The following is a 19,655-nucleotide window of genomic DNA, read 5'->3' on the forward strand; positions in this document are numbered from 1 at the left end:
ATCTTGAAGAAAATTTGCATATAGTTAAAAACAATTTTACTTCCATTATATCGCCAATAAAACAATTAGAATAATCTGGAATTTCGTTATGTGATTCTCTTAATATTTTGTCAAAAGTACGAAAAAAATATGAAGCAGCCTCACATTCCGGATAACATAAGAAATAAAATGGCCACAATATTAACAAAAAATATAATTGCTTTTATATTTTAATTAACATTTCTGAAAATGAACAGCCAGTTGTTGTGCCACTAAAAATCGGAAAAATTGATACTTTTTAAGTATGCACCCATTGTCTCGTCTAAGGTAGGATGCACTTTCTCACGATATAAAGCGATATTAACAGACAAACAACAAAACTTTAATTTGAATAATATAAATCGATATTTTGTCACACATTGTTACTTTTGTAAATCCAACAAATAATTTATATATTTATATATATTGTTTATATATACGTGGACGATGAGTCTATTGAACATATGATTAAATAACTAGTGTATTAATAATGCCTTTTCAGTAACACGTATAGAGCAATCTGATTGATTGAAAATGAGATTAATAAATATACATAAAAATAAGTTTAGATTTATATTCACGTTTCATGTTTTCATAATTTCTCTTACAAGGGAAGTGTCCCTCACCAATTTTGATACGCTTTGGATATGTTGTAGAGCATAAAAAAATATTTGATCTATATTTTTTTTAGGTACTTATCTCAACGTTTAAGAGCTGAAACAACCCTTTGAAAATAACGGATTTTTATATATTTTCAGCGAATATCTGTAATAATATAAGGAATATAAGAAAATGTTTTATACAAAAGTTTTGTAATATTTTATATTCTTTAGAATGGCTTAATCATATATTTTGGAAACGTCAAATTTTTTAATTTACACTCTTTCCCCCTCCTTATTATTTTACGAAATTTAAGAATTTTGTTCAAACAAAAATTGAAGAGCATCGAATGCCAAATCCATCCATATATATTAATATTATTTCCATGATTCAATTTTTGGGAAAATGAAATGACAACGTCGTGATATAGGAGCCACGCTGTTGCATTATTTTTCTTCAGTTGCGCTGATCTGTTAATATATAACATAATATGCGATGGAAGTACATAAAGAAAAAGATATCCGAAGTGCCGTGTGCACAAAACAGAATCAAACAGTGTGTCGAAATAAATCATTAAGCAATGTTCACGAATATATTTTCTGTTTCTTTTTACGCTTAAAATAAAATCGTTCACATTGTGCTTATTTTTATTAATCATCTGATTTGGCTTTATCAATAGAACTACGAATAACTTTCTCCGGAAGATATACATTATCATCATCTGTGTTAATAGATCAACTCTTTCCGCTTCTGATTTATACTTAATTTTAATTTATCTATCGGGATACTTTTATCTATTTTGAACAAATGTTCGTATCAAAGTTGCTAGGATAACTTTCATCGAAATCATTGCATATCTTGTACCTGCAAAAGTTTAGAAATTACATGCAATTCAATTTTATTGTGATACATGCTGCTGTTTTATGATTTGTCCATATTTACCTATACAATTTCTGGTTCCTATGCTAAATGGCATGTAATTCTTATAAGATGTTCCTATTTTCTCAGGGAGAAATCTGTCCGGGTCAAATACCAACGGATTGGGCCAATATTTTTCGCTTCGATGTAATGTCATAATACTTATAACGACATTAGAATCTTTTGGTAAAATAACCTCTCCTGAAACATATATTTTTGTTTTTAATGTTATTATAATAGAAGCATAACAAACAGCTTATGAAATAAAACAATAGGAAATAGTAATATAAAATCTATTTTTGTTTTATTCTACAAGCGTGTATATTTGATTTACAAAACAATATTTGTTGTTAAAATTAGATATAATTTTTTCAAATTTCTTTTGTATTAAACTTAATGAGCACAATTTCTTGTGATCTTTTTTATATTTGATTTATTATATTCGACTTTTTCGATTTAATAATTTTTTGAAGATACATTATTTATAAAATATAGTTTCTTTAAAAGTAAATTCTTTTACATTTAAGCTATATACATACAATAATAATATGCATATAAAACTATTTATTTTTGAATGTAAACAAACCCATTTGTACGTCTTCCGTTAGATATCGCGCAATTATAGGAATAGTTGGAAATATTCTCATAGTTTCTTTTATAACACGATTTAAATAATCCATATGTTGTAAATCTTCGTATTTAACTGGGACAGATTTTAGAGTTTTCGTCCCATAAATTTTCCATAATTCCTTATATACGTTTTCCTATATATATATTATTCTATATTATAAAATTATATAAGATACTTAATATTATATAAATATAAACATATGCAATATCTATCGTAAGAGAAATGTAATCTTATTATGCAATCATATTAATTATATTTATGAGTTATTATGCAATCTTATTAATTACATTTATTTATATATCATTCTGGAATATAAATACTGACAGTGATAAATATTAATGTATACATTTTTCTACGGCTTTATTAAGATTCTTAATTTTATTAAAACATTATACACAAAGTTTTTATTTAAATAAATTTATAATTTTATAACAAATTAAGTTATTTTTATATGAAAAGATACTCTAACAATAAGCGCGTTATTACTTGAAATTTAGATGAAGCATAAAGGAGATCTTGATTTTAATATATATGTTGTCAAAATCATCCTAAATAATCTTCAAAAAGTTTTAACTGTCGACCATTATTTATTCAAAAGTATTAACAAATAATAAATTTTTATGCAAAACAAAATTCTAATCTGAACTGTCACAATAAAAAATTTAATTTTCCTTTAGTATTGTTTTAGAAAAAAAATTTTTTTTCTGTATCCTAAAACTATATCATTTGTAATACTTTTTAAAACAAGTGAATAAATTATTATTGAGTAAATTTTAATTTGTACATACTTGTATATCTGGAAAATTTGCTAACATTAAGATCACAAAATTTAAAGTAACAGCAGTTGTGTCGGCGGCCTGATAAATAAATAATTATATATATTTATTTTTTATATACAATTATAATCATATATGTAAAAATACTTTACATACCCCAAGTAGCATATTAATTAAGTTATCGCGTACCATCTTTCGTGTCAACTTATTTTTATAAAATGCTTCCAATAAAACATGAAGAAGTGACCTATCTATATAATTTAAGGAATATAAGCTTTTTTGTGAATGTTTAAGTGCATGCGTATGTACATTTATAAGTATATATGTATATATGTATATGTAAGTATGTTCATTATTTTCTCAATTTTATGATGAAGATTTTATAATTATTTAAAAATTAATAAAAAAGAAATAAATAAATAAAGCAAGAATGAAAAAAAGACGCTACAATGAATTTACAACAATGAAAAATATTAAATATTTTAATAATAAAACACATTATAATAATATTTTATCTAAAGCTATACATAAAAGAAACTCATTTTGTTATCTGTGCAATATCAAAATGCAAAGAGCTCAAAACGTACAAATAAAATACCAACAAACTTACGACTTGTTTTATCTTTAGTCTTGGTATTCATTTCATTTAATATATACATTTGCTGCTGTATTACCTATGTAATAATAAATTGTGTAGTATATAATATGCTATGCAAGCAAGAGTAATAATATTTGCAATATTTACTTTATCCATAGCTGAATTTGCGATGTTTATAGTTTCTCGCTGTTTTCGTCCCACAGCAGTGAGATTGAATATAAAATTAGGGAATAGAAGTATATTTTTTAATCGTAATTTGAAAGTTTCTTTGAAGCTGAAAAATGTTTTTGTTTAAATAATATTTTGTAAAATATAGAAGCATATTTAACTAATCGTGTTTATTAAGTTCCATCAATAAAATTAAAAATAAATATTGATTTCTATAAATTTATATGTCAATAAATCTATTTATATAACAAAAATTTTATTTAGAATTCAAGTGTTTCCTTTATAAAATATTCTCTTAAAAGAAATTTAATTATCTTTATTTATATCAAACTTTATCTTACCTTTCTGTTGCTTTGAAATATTGGTTTACTACTTGATCCGTTATATATTCCTCTTTGAGGTCCGTCATTGCAACTTTATAATGTCAAATAAAAGTGAACTCATTATTCAAAATAGCTATAGTTATTGACTAATTATATTGAGTTACTTATTAAACATTAAATTTACCAAATAAATGTGATATGTAATTTTAAAATAGCAGATGGATGCTTCTTTAACAAGTATTTGAAAATAACAATCAGCTGTAAAAGACTGTATTTATGTCATTATAGTTTATTGTAATTTTTGCAACATTAATTTATATTAGTGTCTCAAATGTTGAGGAATCTTTTACAGCATATTTTATTATTAGAATTGAATGTCTAAAATGAAAATATAAACTCATAAATTGACACTTTTATATTATATTTTATACATATTTTAAGCGTATAATTATATTTAACTCGAATAAAATGTATAAATCTGATTATATTTAACTCGAATAAAATGTATAAATCTGATTCTATTGTTATAAAATTAGTACATAATTTAATAATCTTTAAAATCTTATTTTTAAACAAATAGCGTTTAACATTATTCAATTTATAAAATGTAATTACTGTATTACTTGTATACGATATGTACTTTTTTCATCCTTAGCGAATTTCGTGACTTTGTAAAAATTTTTATGATGCCATTTATGATATGAGATGTTTGACAATTAATTTAAAGTAGGTACATGACCTTACCACTTGCAATAGTTGAAGTACATTCTGATAAAGGTTGAAGAAAAAAAACTTCATTCCCGTTTAGTCCTTTTTCTAATTTGTCCGTCAATATTAAGGATTGTTCGACAAATATATTAAAATATTTTTGTAACATATTTGTATTAAAACTTGGCGCCATCATTTTTCGATATTCAGTCCATATAGGTGCTGAAATTAATTTTATAAGAAGATAATAAAGAAAGAAAGATAAATTTTACGAAAAAATTAAAAATAAATTAAAATATCATTTATTAAGTCACCGATCACTCTGATTTTCACATGTATTATAGTTTTGAATCACGCGCACTTTGAATCGCTACAAATTCTTCTAACAATAAGTCATATTACTTTAAAGAATTTTGTACTTTTTAAATCTGTTAAAAATAAATATTTTTCTAAAAGTAACTAATTATGTTTTATCTTTTTAAAAATACATCTTACCAGGAGCTGTCAATATTCCTTTGCCACATATTGGTTCAAATAATTTATATATTGTACTTTTATCCAAGCATCGACTGTTTTGTAAAATTGTCTACAATGTTATATAAAATTTTTAAAAATATTTTTCCAATACACATTTATTTGTGTCATTTCAAACAATTAACATACACTTCAGAAAATCACTTTGATTAGATATTATAAATATAAAAGTTATTTATTTTAAATAGATTTTCTTTCTATAAAAAATATAGATACTAATTTATTTATAAAAGATGTAAGTAATTTATAACAGTAAAACATATGTTATCTTTCTACCTGTATCTGATCTGATTCGTATATTATAAGGAATAACTTGTTGCCCATCCAAAATTGAAATGGAGATGAATAATCTCCTGCTAGATTAACTATAGTATCCAAAATTTCTAAAAAAATAATTTATGCTATATTGTGTGAAAGAAATAATTTATCTATATTTCATTATATTCATTATATTTATTACATATTAATGCAAAGTTAACAATAATTTATTTTTATTCTATTGATAGAATATTAATATATTAAAAATTTTATTAATTCCTTCTTCCTATTAATATATTAAAAATTTTATTAATTCCTTCTTCCTATTAATATATTAAAAATTTTATTAATTCCTTCTTCCTTTTTCTATAAATTATAAGCATTTTTCTATAAGTAAGCATATTTTTAATGTTACCATCAGAACTCCGCTGCAGAAAATAGTAGGCACTTCCAATAAGCGGAAATGTTTTTGGACCAGGTAGAGTGTTTACTGTTTTAATAGAAGACTGTCGGCGATGGTAATTTAAGATAAAGTAACTTATTGTAGCAATACATGCCAGAATAATTAGTACAACACTTATAAATGTCATTGTACAAATAACGATAACAACAAAATAATAATATAATTTTATATTTATCTTACTACACAAATGTGCCGATATCTTTGACTCATTATTGCTTTTATTATGTTTTCCCCACTCAAACAAATGCGAATAAAAATGTATCTTACGCAATAATCAATATCTACAGTTTTTAGATTGAAAAGTCGTTAATCATTCTTAAAAGGTCAAGTGTAATACGTGGAAGATTGCAAGAATTTCTTAAACATTTAAATAAAATTAAAAATTATATAAATAAATTCTAGTTTAAAATCATCATCGATAAGGATATAGCAAAATCATAATTTTGATGTTATGCGCCACAAAAAATTCCACTTTTCTATTCTTGTTTAAATTATTTTAATGTAATATTAGCTATCATCTTTACAAAAGAATGAAGATATAAAAGAATTCAATCTAACATTGGCATATATGCATATATTATAATGTCCTTATCCGTATGTATTAATAGGTATATGTTTTGTATGCCATGTGATCTCGCACTTTTTGTTTTCAAGTAATTCCATAACATTTTTTTGTTAATTGCGTAATTTAATAGATCTTGAGCTAGTCCATAATTACTTGCATCAAGTATTTTGTTCACTTTTTTGTGTCAAGATGAACAATATGCATCACATCAAGAGGCACTCCGTGTCTCTTTACGTAAATCGGACAGTTGAGAGTATCATAGATTTCGCAGTTACGCAATAACAGCAATAAAAAGCAATCGAGTTCTTACTACGCTCAATCAATAGATTGAATTCGAATTATATAAAAAGTGTCTTTATTTTTGCTGTATGTGTTTTATAAATGGAGATATTATCAAGCGACGCGACGCCAAATGTATAAAAAAATTCGATTAACGTCAGAGATATCGCGTTGCTACGAAGTAGCTTATCCGGAGTTTTCCTGTCAAATGATCTTTCTGTCAAAATATTTCCAGAACTAAAGCATTTTGCTTATATAATGTGAATATAAGCTTTCGATTGCGATCAGTTTAAAGATGATTGGTGCAGTCAATCCCGAGAACTCGAAAATTCGTACTTAAAAAAGTAATATTTAAGACTTTCAGTCTTCAGATCTCGCATACATAACTTCGCACGCGTACACGCAAAGCGAGTTTGTCCCTAATGTATGACTGTTTAGCCAATCGGAGATGTCCTTCAAACAGCCATTTTTTATATATCGGTGCTTCACATTGATTGCCTCTTATTAGAAAAAGGTATAACCATGAAATGGATATTATTAAATGACATTATTGACGCAACGTAAGTGTCATATTATTATTTTTATTTTATCATATTTCATCATTATTATTATTATAATTGACATTAGAATTAAGTAATCGTTCAGACGCTCAAATTTCTATTATTGCCGGTTTCGTACTGTTTCTGTCGTCACCAATGTTACTGCTTCCGTTCGCATCGCCGCCGATCTTGATTATGAAGATAATATTAGAAAAGGTATTATTTTAATATTTTATACAATATTTAATTTATATTTGATAATAATACATCATATGTTTTAATGTAAAGTATAAACAATGCATAGTTAAACAATTACATAATCATTATTAATGTAAAATATATTATATTGTTAATAACAATAATAATAATTATTATTATTAAGTAATAATATTATATATATATATATATATACAGGGTGTCCAATTTTAATCTATCACCCCTCGTAACTTTGCAGGAAGCGATCGTAGAAAAAAATGTTTTATACAAAAATTTTTTGACTTCGAGAGGAACATAAGATAGTCGTTTGAAGATCACATAAAGGTCATCTTCAATTTCTTAAATGGAACCTATTATTTTTCATTGCATATTCTTGTAGCTTATCTCGAGAGCTTTCCAAAACTATAATAAAGTAATTTTTTTAAAATTACTTTTTGTGAATTATAAGGTTTGAAGTTAACAATTTCTTTACATAAAATGTAAAATATCTTGTAAAATATTCAGTTTTCGGTAATGTCACCTTAATACTTTTATGCACGGAATAATAAGACCAATCAATTTGTCTAAAGAAAACACATAGTTGCTTTTAAGAAAAAGTACGCAGTTGCATATTACAAATTACATAAATTTTTAACAGTTAACATTAATAAATAATTCTTAATTATTATTAGTTTGTGTTGGATATATGTATAATCTAGCGAGTTCAAATAGCCCGCGCAACCAATTGAGTTAATGTAACTAAGTTGACGACAGTGATTGGCGGCGCTTCAGCGCTAGATATATTTTTCTTTTGCATGTGATTGCGCTAAGAAACTTTGTTAGTTAGTTCGTTCCTTTTCTCTCACTAAGCGACTTCACCTTTTTTTGTAACGTTTGTTCCGTTTATCAATAAAATAGTTCTGATATATAGAAGACTCTTTATATATAAAAGAAATAACTAATAGGTTATGGGCCCAGGCGCCTCAGGTTTAAGGAGAATAAAATAAATAAGCCAGGTACCTGTTATATTGGAATATTGAAATCGGACTTACAAAAAGGTTCGTCAGTGCTAGCCATAAAAGGAAGTAAATATGGCCGACTCAGCAGTACATTTGGCTTTCGAGAAGCTGGACGGTCGAGAGAGTTACAATAACTGGAAATTCGGCATGAAGATGGCTTTGATCCACGAAAATTTATGGCATACAATTGAAGGTTATCCAGAGAAAGATTCAACGTCGGAGCCAGAAAGACAACGCAAGGACCAGAAGGCTCTAGCAAAGATTTGCTTGATGATCAAGCCATGTGCGTACGCCCATGTTCGATCGGCAGAAAGTGCGAGAGAGGCATGGCTAAATTTGCAAAAGGCATACGAAGACAAAGGACTGTCACGAAGGTTAACCTTATTACGTACACTTGCTGGAATTAAGTTGCAAAGTTTCAAAAATATGGAATCGTACGTAAATGAAATAATATCGGTTTCACAAAAACTAGCTGACATGGATGCTCTCTTAGATGATGAGTTCATTGCGGTTATTATGTTGAGTGGACTCACAGAAGATTATAATCCAATGGTAATGGCCCTGGAAAGTGCAAATGTAAGACTAACAAGTGACTTTGTAAAGGCTAAACTTCTGCAGGACACGAAGCATTCAAATAGTTCAAATTCTGATGACAAAGCCTTTTACTCGAAAGGAAATAAAACACACTATAAAAGAAAGACAGTAGTGTGCTACAAGTGCAATAAAGAAGGTCACTTTAAGAGTGAATGTCCTACCAACAAAAAGGCTAATAAAATGAAGGACAAAGCAGCGGGTGACGCCTGCAAGAAGGACAAAGCGTTGTTTGTATCAAACGCAAAGGACTCAGCAACTGAAGAATGGTACGTAGACTCGGGTGCAACTACACACATATCCAATAGGAAGGATTGGTTACAAGACTACAATGAAGACAGAAATCACAACGTAACTGTTGCAAGTGGTCAGGCACTGAGTGCACATGGAACTGGAAAAGTGGTTGTTTCCACAAGAGATGGCCCGAAGAACATTTCCAGTGTAGTTTACGTTCCGGGCTTGAAGACTAACCTGCTTTCTGTAAGTAAAATGATAAAAAATAGTCATGTCATAGTATTCAATTCAACAGGTTGTCAAGTCTATGACGCTGAAGACTGCTCGATAAAGGGAGAAGTTGTTGTCACAGCCTCCAATCACAAAGGCTTATATCGCTTGGACACTATCTCTCAGGAGGCAAATCTTGCAAAGCACGTTGACAGCGAGGATATATGGCACAGAAGACTAGGATATCTTAATAGAGTAAGCATAAATCTACTCAAACAAGGTTTAGCAACAGGAGTCAACTTTGCCGAAGAAAGAGGTGAGCAATGTGTTGCCTGCTTAAAAGGCAAACAAACTAGAAAGCCCTTCGGGAATAAAAATGCAAGAAGAGCTAATAAACTATTAGGTATAGTACACTCAGATTTATGTGGTCCGATGCCAGAGTATTCGTGGAGTGGAAAAAGATATATACTAACCTTCATTGACGATTTTTCTAGAAAAATCCATGTATTCTTCCTTGCGTCAAAAAGTGAAGTGTACTCGACCTTCAAAGATTATCAACGTCTAGTAGAGAACGAAACCGATTACACCATAAAAGTTCTCCGTTCGGACAATGGTCGAGAGTACATAAACAGAGAATTTGAAGAATATCTCAAGTCAAAGGGCATCAGACATCAACTCACGGTTCCGTACACGCCAGAACAAAATGGCGTGGCAGAGAGGACAAATCGGACAATCGTTGAAAGAGCTCGGTGCATGATGCAGGATGCAAATTGCGATCAGAAATTTTGGGCAGAAGCAGTGAACACTGCAGTGTACTTGAAGAATCGTTCTCCTCACAAAGCAATAAAAGGAAGGACACCAGAAGAAGTATGGACAGGCAGAAAAATTGACCTAAGTCACTTGAAAGTATTCGGTTGCGTGGCATACGTACACATTCCGAAGAATTTGAGAAGCAAATGGGACGCAAAAGGAAAACCGTGTATATTCGTCGGATACTGCGAAGACACGAAAGGATACAGACTATTTGATCTCGAAGAAAAAGGAAAGATAATCAGAGCAAGAGATGTAACTTTTCTGGAGAATATTTTTTCGATAAATGATATAGAAGAAAAAAAATAAAAGTATTGCTCATACTAAATTATTAAGCGATAAGGAAGAGTCAGAAGATCTCCCAGAGACAGAGGATTCAAAATCAACACAATCGAATGAAATTGGAGATGATTCGGAAGAAGAAGAAGAGGAAGAGAAATATGGAAGTCTCACAGAAACAGAAGAAGAGGCGGCGGATGAATCTCCTGCGGTCCTGGAAACTGAAGAGAAAAACAGAAGATACCCAAAAAGAAACAGAAATCCTAAGGAGTATCCGGACCACATGCTATATCAAACCATGTATGAACCGAATGACCCGATGAATTTTGAAGAAGCTGTCAAACAGGGGGATAGTGCTCGATGGAAGGAGGCAATGAAAGCAGAACTTCAATCAATGGCGATCAATAAAGCTTGGACCCTGGTGGACTGTCCAGAAAGTAAGAAGATAGTCAAAAATAAGTGGGTGTTTCGCACAAAAAGAAACTCAACCGGTGACACAATAAAATATAAAGCACGTCTAGTGGCAAAGGGCTTCACCCAAGAATTTGGCAGTGACTATTACGAAACATTCTCGCCTGTTGTAAGACATTTTAGTATAAGACTATTAATTGCTCTTTCCGCAGAATTAGACCTAGACATAGATCATCTAGACGTAGACACAGCCTTCTTAAATGGTGAGCTATCAGAAGAAATTTATTTGAATCAGCCCGAGGGTTTTATATATCCCAATAATAAAGATAAGGTATGTCTATTAAAAAAGGCAATCTATGGCCTTAAGCAATCCTCTAGAGTTTGGAATAAAAAGGTAGAAGAAGTATTGCTCAGGTTAGGCTTTCAAAAATCAAAGTTTGAAGCATGTATATTTTTCAAAATAAGCAATAAGTTTATTATAATTATTGCGTTATATGTCGATGATTTTTTAATATTTTCTAATGATAAAACTGAAAAAGTAAAATTAAAAGAACAATTAAAGAAGAATTTTAAGATCAAAGACTTAGGACAAGCCAAAAGATGTTTAGGACTAAATATTGACAGAGATAGAAAGTCAAAAATAATAAGCATAAATCAGAAGGATTATATTCTAGAACTGCTTGTTAGATTCGGTATGTCAGAAGCAAAATGTACTTCAACTCCCATGGAGGCAGGTTTCAAAATTGATTGTAATGACAAACAAAGTATTAATAATGTACCATACCAGCAATTGATAGGTGCGTTAATGTATTTAGCTGTCAACTCTAGGCCTGACATTGCATTTGTAACCAGTTTTTTAAGTCAATTTAATAGAGATCATACTGATCAGAATTGGAAATCAGCAAAAAGAATTCTAAGATATTTAAAAGGTTCCCTCGACCATTCATTAGTTTATAAAGGGATTGGTGACATTAAAATAACAGGCTATGCAGATGCAGATTGGGCGAATGATGTAATTGATCGCAGGTCATACACAGGCTATGTATTTATGTTTGCAAATGGACTGATATCCTGGGAAGCTCGAAAACAGCGTTCGGTAGCTCTATCAAGTACAGAGGCAGAATATATTGCCCTCTCTGAATCTGCCAAAGAAGCTATTCATTTGAAAGGATTGTTAAATGAGCTAATCAAACTTAATAAACCCATAACTTTATATAATGATAATCAAAGTGCTCAAAAACTAGCGTGCAATCCAGTATTTCATAATAGAACCAAACATATTGATATTAGGTATCATTTTGTCAGAGAAACTCTTGAAAGGAATGAGATTACACTTAAATATATGTCCACTGACAGAATGATAGCTGATATTTTTACCAAGCCTTTAAATGGTACAAAATACGCATTTTGTCTTAAAGGTCTAGGCTTAAGCATGCCAAATGTTACACAATAATTTTTTTTGCTCACTAGATTAAGCGGGAGTGTTGGATATATGTATAATCTAGCGAGTTCAAATAGCCCGCGCAACCAATTGAGTTAATGTAACTAAGTTGACGACAGTGATTGGCGGCGCTTCAGCGCTAGATATATTTTTCTTTTGCATGTGATTGCGCTAAGAAACTTTGTTAGTTAGTTCGTTCCTTTTCTCTCACTAAGCGACTTCACCTTTTTTTGTAACGTTTGTTCCGTTTATCAATAAAATAGTTCTGATATATAGAAGACTCTTTATATATAAAAGAAATAACTAATAGTTTGATTATCATCAGTTTAATTAATTATCATTAATATAAATTAAACTAATTGCAAATTTAGCATTTGTTAAACAGCATTATGTTAAGCTCGATAGTAAGATTTCATTTTCATTATCCAAACAATTTTCAGGCTGAACGGATTTAAATAAATGTTTATATATCATTTTACAGTTTAGTATATTTCATTTGCAACTCGCAGTTATATATTGTTTATTAAAAACGACTATGTATTTTTTTTTAAATCGATTGATTTTTTTTACATCTCTTATATTTTTTATATATAAAAGTATAGAAATAACATTATCGAAGACAATAAATATTTTGCGAGATCATAGTTTATGTAAAATTATATTAAATTGAAGTATAAAATATCCCCCCTATAATAAAATAAACTATATACATATATTCACTTCTTGAACATATGAAAGGATTTGTAATCCAGATCCTTAGGCTACTTCGTTCTGATTAGGTAGTATCGACGATTCGTAGTGTAAACATGGGCTTTAAGAAGATATTTACATAACATTATGTACTTCATATGTTATGATATTGTCGTCAGTTTTCGATTGTCGTTCGAAGAGGCAAGATTGAGCGATATACTTTTAGAGCTATATAAAATAACAGCTTGTGATTCAACTAACAGTGTAAGTAAAATACTGAACATTTAGATTTTTTTATTACATATGAATGTAAAAATATGTAGAGAAGGCATTGATTATTTATAGTTTTTTTTTTTTTTTTTTAAATACAATTTTACTTAGTTTCGAAGAAAGTATTTACACATATTCCTTTCTCTATTTTAACTGTTGTCTTTATTTTCTGCATATTGCAGTTAACATGAAAACATTTAATTCAGAATAGCTCAGATGGTGAGAGCAGTCGCCCGGCAAGCGAAAGGTCTCGGGTTCGATTCCCGATTCAACGACTTTCGGATCTATATTTTTCTCGCCTATAATTCTGTAGGGGGGTTAGAGGGGATTCGGGAAATTAAATCTCGAATTGAGATTATTCCCAAATAAAGTCTTGGCATAAGTACCAAGCAAAATTCGTGCCTCGTGCACAATGAATTAAATTCCAACGAAAAAATTAATTTCATTGGAAGCATACGTACTGACATCCACGTTTGGCTCGCATAGCCAATGTAATTTTCATCATTCATATTTGAGATATTTTATAATTATTTGTGCTTTTATATATATATATATTTTATTTAATTTAAGATTTTTTTATACTGTGTCTCTCAATCAATTGTTTTGTACGATATTACAATATGCATAAAAAAATATATATATGTACATAATTGCATTAAAAAAATATAAAAAGAAACACATTTCATAAACTTGATAATTAAAAAAAATAAGCTTGCGAATTAAAACATGTTTAGTTTCTTTAATTTGAAGAGAATTTGAGAAGTGTACATACACAATATAATTTACTAGCTGGAATTATAACTAATAATTTGAATACATGGATTTCTATTTATTGGGCAAAATTCCATATTAATTAATAATAATTTTGGCCTTTCCGTTACCATGTAATTTCTAGGAAAAATCTAACTCATTCATTTCCGATCATTTGTATTATCGCTTCTTGAATGGCTTTGGACACAACATGTGCTCGTGCTAATTTTTCTGTGTTGACATCGAGATCACTCTTAGAAACATACATATTGTTCTACACAAATACACATTAAAGTATCGTCAATTTTCGAAATCGATATACATACTTATTGTTAGACATACAAGAAAGCTATACAAGGTTTTTAGTAACTCAAGTAAAAAAAATCAAATATTGCTTTTATCACATAATGAATCAAATAATGTTTAGCGTTTTTAGTATGATAATTACAAAAAGTAGAAAAAAATTTTAATACAACATAAAGATAAAGTATAAACCGTATTGTGAGATATGACTAATAGAAAAAAATATTACTATAAGATATTGAATTTTACAATTTTTTCCCAAAGAATTTACATTGTGTTTTTATAAGACGTATATATCAATATTCTTTACTTTCTAAAAAATTAAATTTATAGAAAACATAAATTTATCGATTTAAGATTAACATACATTGTGTAATACAAGCATATTAAACGCAATGTATATAAAAAAATTTTCATAAAAGTTTACAACTGTTTAAATAGATTGTATATTTTTCTAAATTGTTGCAATTTTTTGATATGTTTCCTTTTCCTCGAACAGAAGTTGACAGTTTTGCATTTTCTGTATAATAACTTGTGGTCCATTTTTGTTTTTTATTCTACTCTTAATAAAAATATTTTACAGATATTGGAAACAAAAACTGACATGTTCCTAAAATTGTCATTAAGTATTTTATTACACATTGTTGTAATGGCAATGGCTTTTTCGTCAAACTGTCTGGTACCATTTCATTATGATTTGAAGCTAAAACTGGAATCAAGACACATGTTAAAGGGCGAATCCAATATCACAGTTTCCATTAATTGTGCAACACAGAACATAACTTTTCATGTATCAACTTATATAACTATAATGAAAATAAATTTAATATCGGTTGAGAGTGGAAAGATCTATACACCAAAGTATATAAAAAATTTTGAAGATGGAACTGTTGTTCTTAATTTCGCCGATCAACTATGGCTTGTAAATAATTTCGAATATGAAGATTATATTGTGAATATAGAATTTTTAAATTTTATAACCGATCAACACATCTCGAATAAGTTTTCACGAACTTGGTACATAAACAAAAATGAAGATGAAAAGTGGGTAAATAAAAAAGTATAAAAATAAATTATATATATATATATATATATATGTATAAAAATAATATATAAAAGTATATAAATATATATAATAACAATACATTATACGTATACATATATTTATACATTAATCATATATTAATATTTATATTAATTATAATTTGTATATTATTATTTTTGTAAATATTATTTATTATATTTTACAAATTATTTATATTATCATTGAAAATTTTAATATGCATACTTTTGTTGTGAGTTTTATAATAAAATATATTATTTTACAATGTAAAAAACGTAAAACTTCTTTATCTCTAAGTTATGATTATACTTTACATATAATAAATATTAATAATCGAATTAAATAAATAATTGCTTTAAACGTATTTTCTTTAAGAGAGAAATTTGTGTAAGGGTTAAAAAGGAAGGCTATTTAAAAAAATTTTTTTTCTGAAAATAATTGTTTTTTTTAAATTATGTACTTTGTGATGTTAACACAAAAATTGCTAAAAAGTTGTCTAAAGTATGCCATTAAAATGTCGTAGGTGGATGATCGCGACACTAAACCAGCCGAAAAGAGCTCGAGAATTATTTCCATGTTTGGACGAGCCGGAATTAAGTGCCACTTTTAACATTACTGTAGAACATGAGAGAATATATAGAGCTATGTCGAATATTGATACAAGAATTTGAAGATTTGAATACGACAATAATTACTTATTTCCGATTATACGACACCTTCGATTTCTCCAAACGATGTAACAATTATAATATATGAGATTGGCCAAATGTATCCGGTTCTTGATTCGACTGTGATCAGAACCTGGTGTAGAAAGCATTTGACATCACACATGAAATTCATGCAAAGTGTTGCTGAAAATGTAACTATATATTTAATGAAGAATTGGGATATTATAAAAAGCGTTCAAAAAGTTGATTACATCGCTATTCCCAATTTTGAGGACAAAATCTGGCAGACTTGGGGATTCGTATTTTACAAGTATACATTTGAGAAATAATTATAATTATAATTAATTAAAATGTAATATTATTTATAGCTATTAGAATTTCAAAGTACAAAGAATGTGCATTCTCTACGCTTATTGTGAGAATTGGCTTAATTAAAGAAAGATTTATAATAGCATTTACATATATAGAGGGAGTTTTATAATTCAAAAATATAGACTTATATTCATGCTTATAGTAATTTCTATAATTAAGTGATTTTAATAAATCACGATGACACATGTGTAATATTATAATAAAATTACAGCATAATTTACATTTATATATTGTGTAGTAGTTAGATTTATACGTTCAAAAACTATTTTGTTATTATATTATCAAATCAAGATTTAAAATAATTTTTAACTTGCTTTAGCAATTTTAAATTATAATGTTAAGAACATATGTTTAGTATGTCGTACCCACACCCCCCCCCCCCCACACACACACCGTAGGGAGGGTTTGGAGTCGTTATTATTGAATTCATTATATGAATATAAATTTTACATTTTTGTTTAATCAATTGTTAAAAGATTTATTTTATCACATCGAAAGAAAAATGTGAAGAGAATATTGGAAAGTAAAATTATCGCTTATTTTATATTTGAGAAAGAACGAGAAAGAGATGTGCACATAAAGTTAAACAAAATAATTACATATAATTAACATAATATATTTAATAAATTATTACAGAAAACTATTTTTTTTATTTATCAAAGTTTGACTAATCTATTCTTATAATTAAAATTTTGTTTTTACTTGATAATTTTTGAATTATTTTACACTAATATATGTACAATATATTTAATTTTTCTTTAAATAAATTATACAAGCCTACAACAAAAAGAAGAATTACAGTAATATTTATAATTTTCAGTGAAACAGATCTTATCTACAAGGAAGATAATTTCTATTCCGTTACATATGAAACTACATTCAGGCTCTCAATAGCTCATGATATAATATATGAATGGTTTGGTGAGCTCTTCAATCCGTCATGTCGTTGTAACGAGTGGTTAAACAAAGGCTTTATTAAGTTCCTCGAAATATATATCGTCGACAAGGTTGTATTACATTTCTAACGTTAATTATAGGAAAATTTTTTTAATGTTATCCGTGATGATATAAAAAATTTTGAAATTTTCTTCTATTTGTTTAGAATAGAAGAAATATCGATATATTATTTTTCTTTTTAATATCTTACAATAATTACTTAACTATTTAGAAGAAGCATTAGAAAAACATTAGAAAATAAAAAAAAACTTTAAAGAGCGATAACATATATATTTTAATATAATTTTTGTAATATAATTTAAAAAAATTTTGCAAGTATATATTTTGAATAATTTTAATAATATTTTTTAAGTCAAAAAGTTACATATTATATATTAATTTGCTTAAACCAATCTATCTGTAGGCTTTTCCAGATTCCCGGATGATGGATTTGTTCGTAGTCCAAGCTACATATGAATTTCGTCGTCTAAACAATTATTATGCTAAATCTGCTATAAATAATGTTATGAAACATGCAAGAGATATGCTTCAAATTAATCCATTTTTAACTTTTCCTCACATAGGTATGTATGTATATATATATATACATATATATATATATATATATATATAATATAAATGTAAATTTGTAAATATTATTAAACAATAGTTCAAATATAAATCGCTAACCATAAATATCTAAGAAAAGATTAAAATTTATATTTATTTTCTCTTAATTTAATTCCGCTGAGAAGAAAAAATTTTTAAATTTAAAATCAGTTTAGATTTTTTGTATTTATTTGTTCTTAATTTAATTATTTTATAAATAAAAATTTTTTAAACTATATCAGCTATGTTTTGAAATTTATAAACCTTGTGCTTTAAATTTATTTAAGTTTATTGTATAATTCCTTATATTTTATGTTTCTACTGTAGGAGCCATATATTGGCGGAGTATGCTGGAAAGTGTAATAATTTCGCATGATTTATTTTGGATAGGCATCAAAACGTATTTAAAATCGAAGTAAGTAATACGTACCTTTATTGTAATATTATATAAATATATAGTTATATATTATATACATATATATATATATATATTACTATATACTACTATATTATTATATATTACTATATGTATATTTATGTATAGTTATATACATATAGTAATATATTTGTAATATTATATAAATATAGTATAATAAATATATATTTAATTAGTATTTTATATTAACAAAGAAACTTATACGAGATCCATCTTACATTACACTGTGTTTTTAATATAAGTAATCGATATATAATTATGTGGTTTTATGTGAGCTTGTAAGATTTCTAATGCAAAACGAGGTTCACATGTAGACAAAAATAATTCTTCAACATACACAAAAATTACAAACCCATTAATAACTTTTGTCTACGTTTGAACCTGGAAAATTACATCAAAAGGTACAAATATATACATATTAATTGTTAATTTCCGCAATGTCAAATTTTACAGATTTACTTCTTTTAATTTGGACACCCCTGATAATCTATGGAACATTATGCAGAATGTCAAAGATAAACGAAATCCTCGGGGATACAATCTAAATGTAAAACGGATAATGGATGCTTGGGCCGCACAGGATCATTTTCCTGTGCTACTTGTCACCCGAAATTATACCCATGGTCGCGCGACAATATCGAGAGAGAAAGTAGATCGAATACCTTATTTTATACCCTTCACCTACACTACGAAAAGGCATATCGATTTTAATATAAGTTTGCCAAATATTAGTTATTGTTTAACGGAGTCGAAACCAGAGTTCAGAATAGATGTTGAGGGTGATGATAAATGGCTCATTGTCAACATACAACAAACTGGTAAATACTAAATCATAATATTAATACTTAATATTTTATTACATTTATTTTCTAAAAATAATTTATCTTTATTACATATTTTTGTTCTTAAAATTTTGATAAAAATTGAAATTACATTTCGCATATGATATAAATAATAATATTCCATCAAATATTTGGTAATATATTTTAT

At 27.6% G+C, this 19,655-nt stretch overlaps 2 protein-coding genes across 2 annotated transcripts; one reads left to right on the forward strand and one right to left on the reverse strand.

Moving 5' to 3' along the window:
• Nucleotides 1–1,368: 1,368 nt before the first annotated feature.
• LOC145945676 (cytochrome P450 4c21-like) lies at nucleotides 1,369–6,122 on the reverse strand. Its single transcript, XM_083054773.1, has 12 exons — nucleotides 5,948–6,122; nucleotides 5,551–5,657; nucleotides 5,236–5,326; nucleotides 4,777–4,962; nucleotides 4,051–4,123; nucleotides 3,689–3,815; nucleotides 3,554–3,617; nucleotides 3,100–3,194; nucleotides 2,956–3,024; nucleotides 2,123–2,300; nucleotides 1,561–1,737; nucleotides 1,369–1,482 (listed from the first exon to the last, which is right to left on the reverse strand). Exons 1-12 carry the CDS (start codon nucleotides 6,120–6,122, stop codon nucleotides 1,409–1,411), a joined length of 1,416 nt encoding a protein of 471 aa, XP_082910899.1. The 3' UTR covers nucleotides 1,369–1,408.
• A 7,331-nt stretch (nucleotides 6,123–13,453) lies between these two features.
• LOC145945085 (aminopeptidase N-like) lies at nucleotides 13,454–19,494 on the forward strand. The gene is made up of 7 exons (XM_083053920.1): nucleotides 13,454–13,522; nucleotides 15,165–15,625; nucleotides 16,168–16,622; nucleotides 17,505–17,691; nucleotides 18,045–18,204; nucleotides 18,557–18,644; nucleotides 19,119–19,494. Exons 3-7 carry the CDS (start codon nucleotides 16,411–16,413, stop codon nucleotides 19,492–19,494), a joined length of 1,023 nt encoding a protein of 340 aa, XP_082910046.1. The 5' UTR covers nucleotides 13,454–13,522; nucleotides 15,165–15,625; nucleotides 16,168–16,410.
• The last annotated feature ends 161 nt before the right edge of the window (nucleotides 19,495–19,655 follow it).

The sequence above is a fragment of the Prenolepis imparis genome, unplaced genomic scaffold (genome assembly GCF_030444845.1).
Source record: "Prenolepis imparis isolate NDT839.2.m4 unplaced genomic scaffold, iyPreImpa1.0 SCAF_14, whole genome shotgun sequence".
Taxonomy (NCBI): Eukaryota; Metazoa; Arthropoda; class Insecta; order Hymenoptera; family Formicidae; genus Prenolepis; species Prenolepis imparis.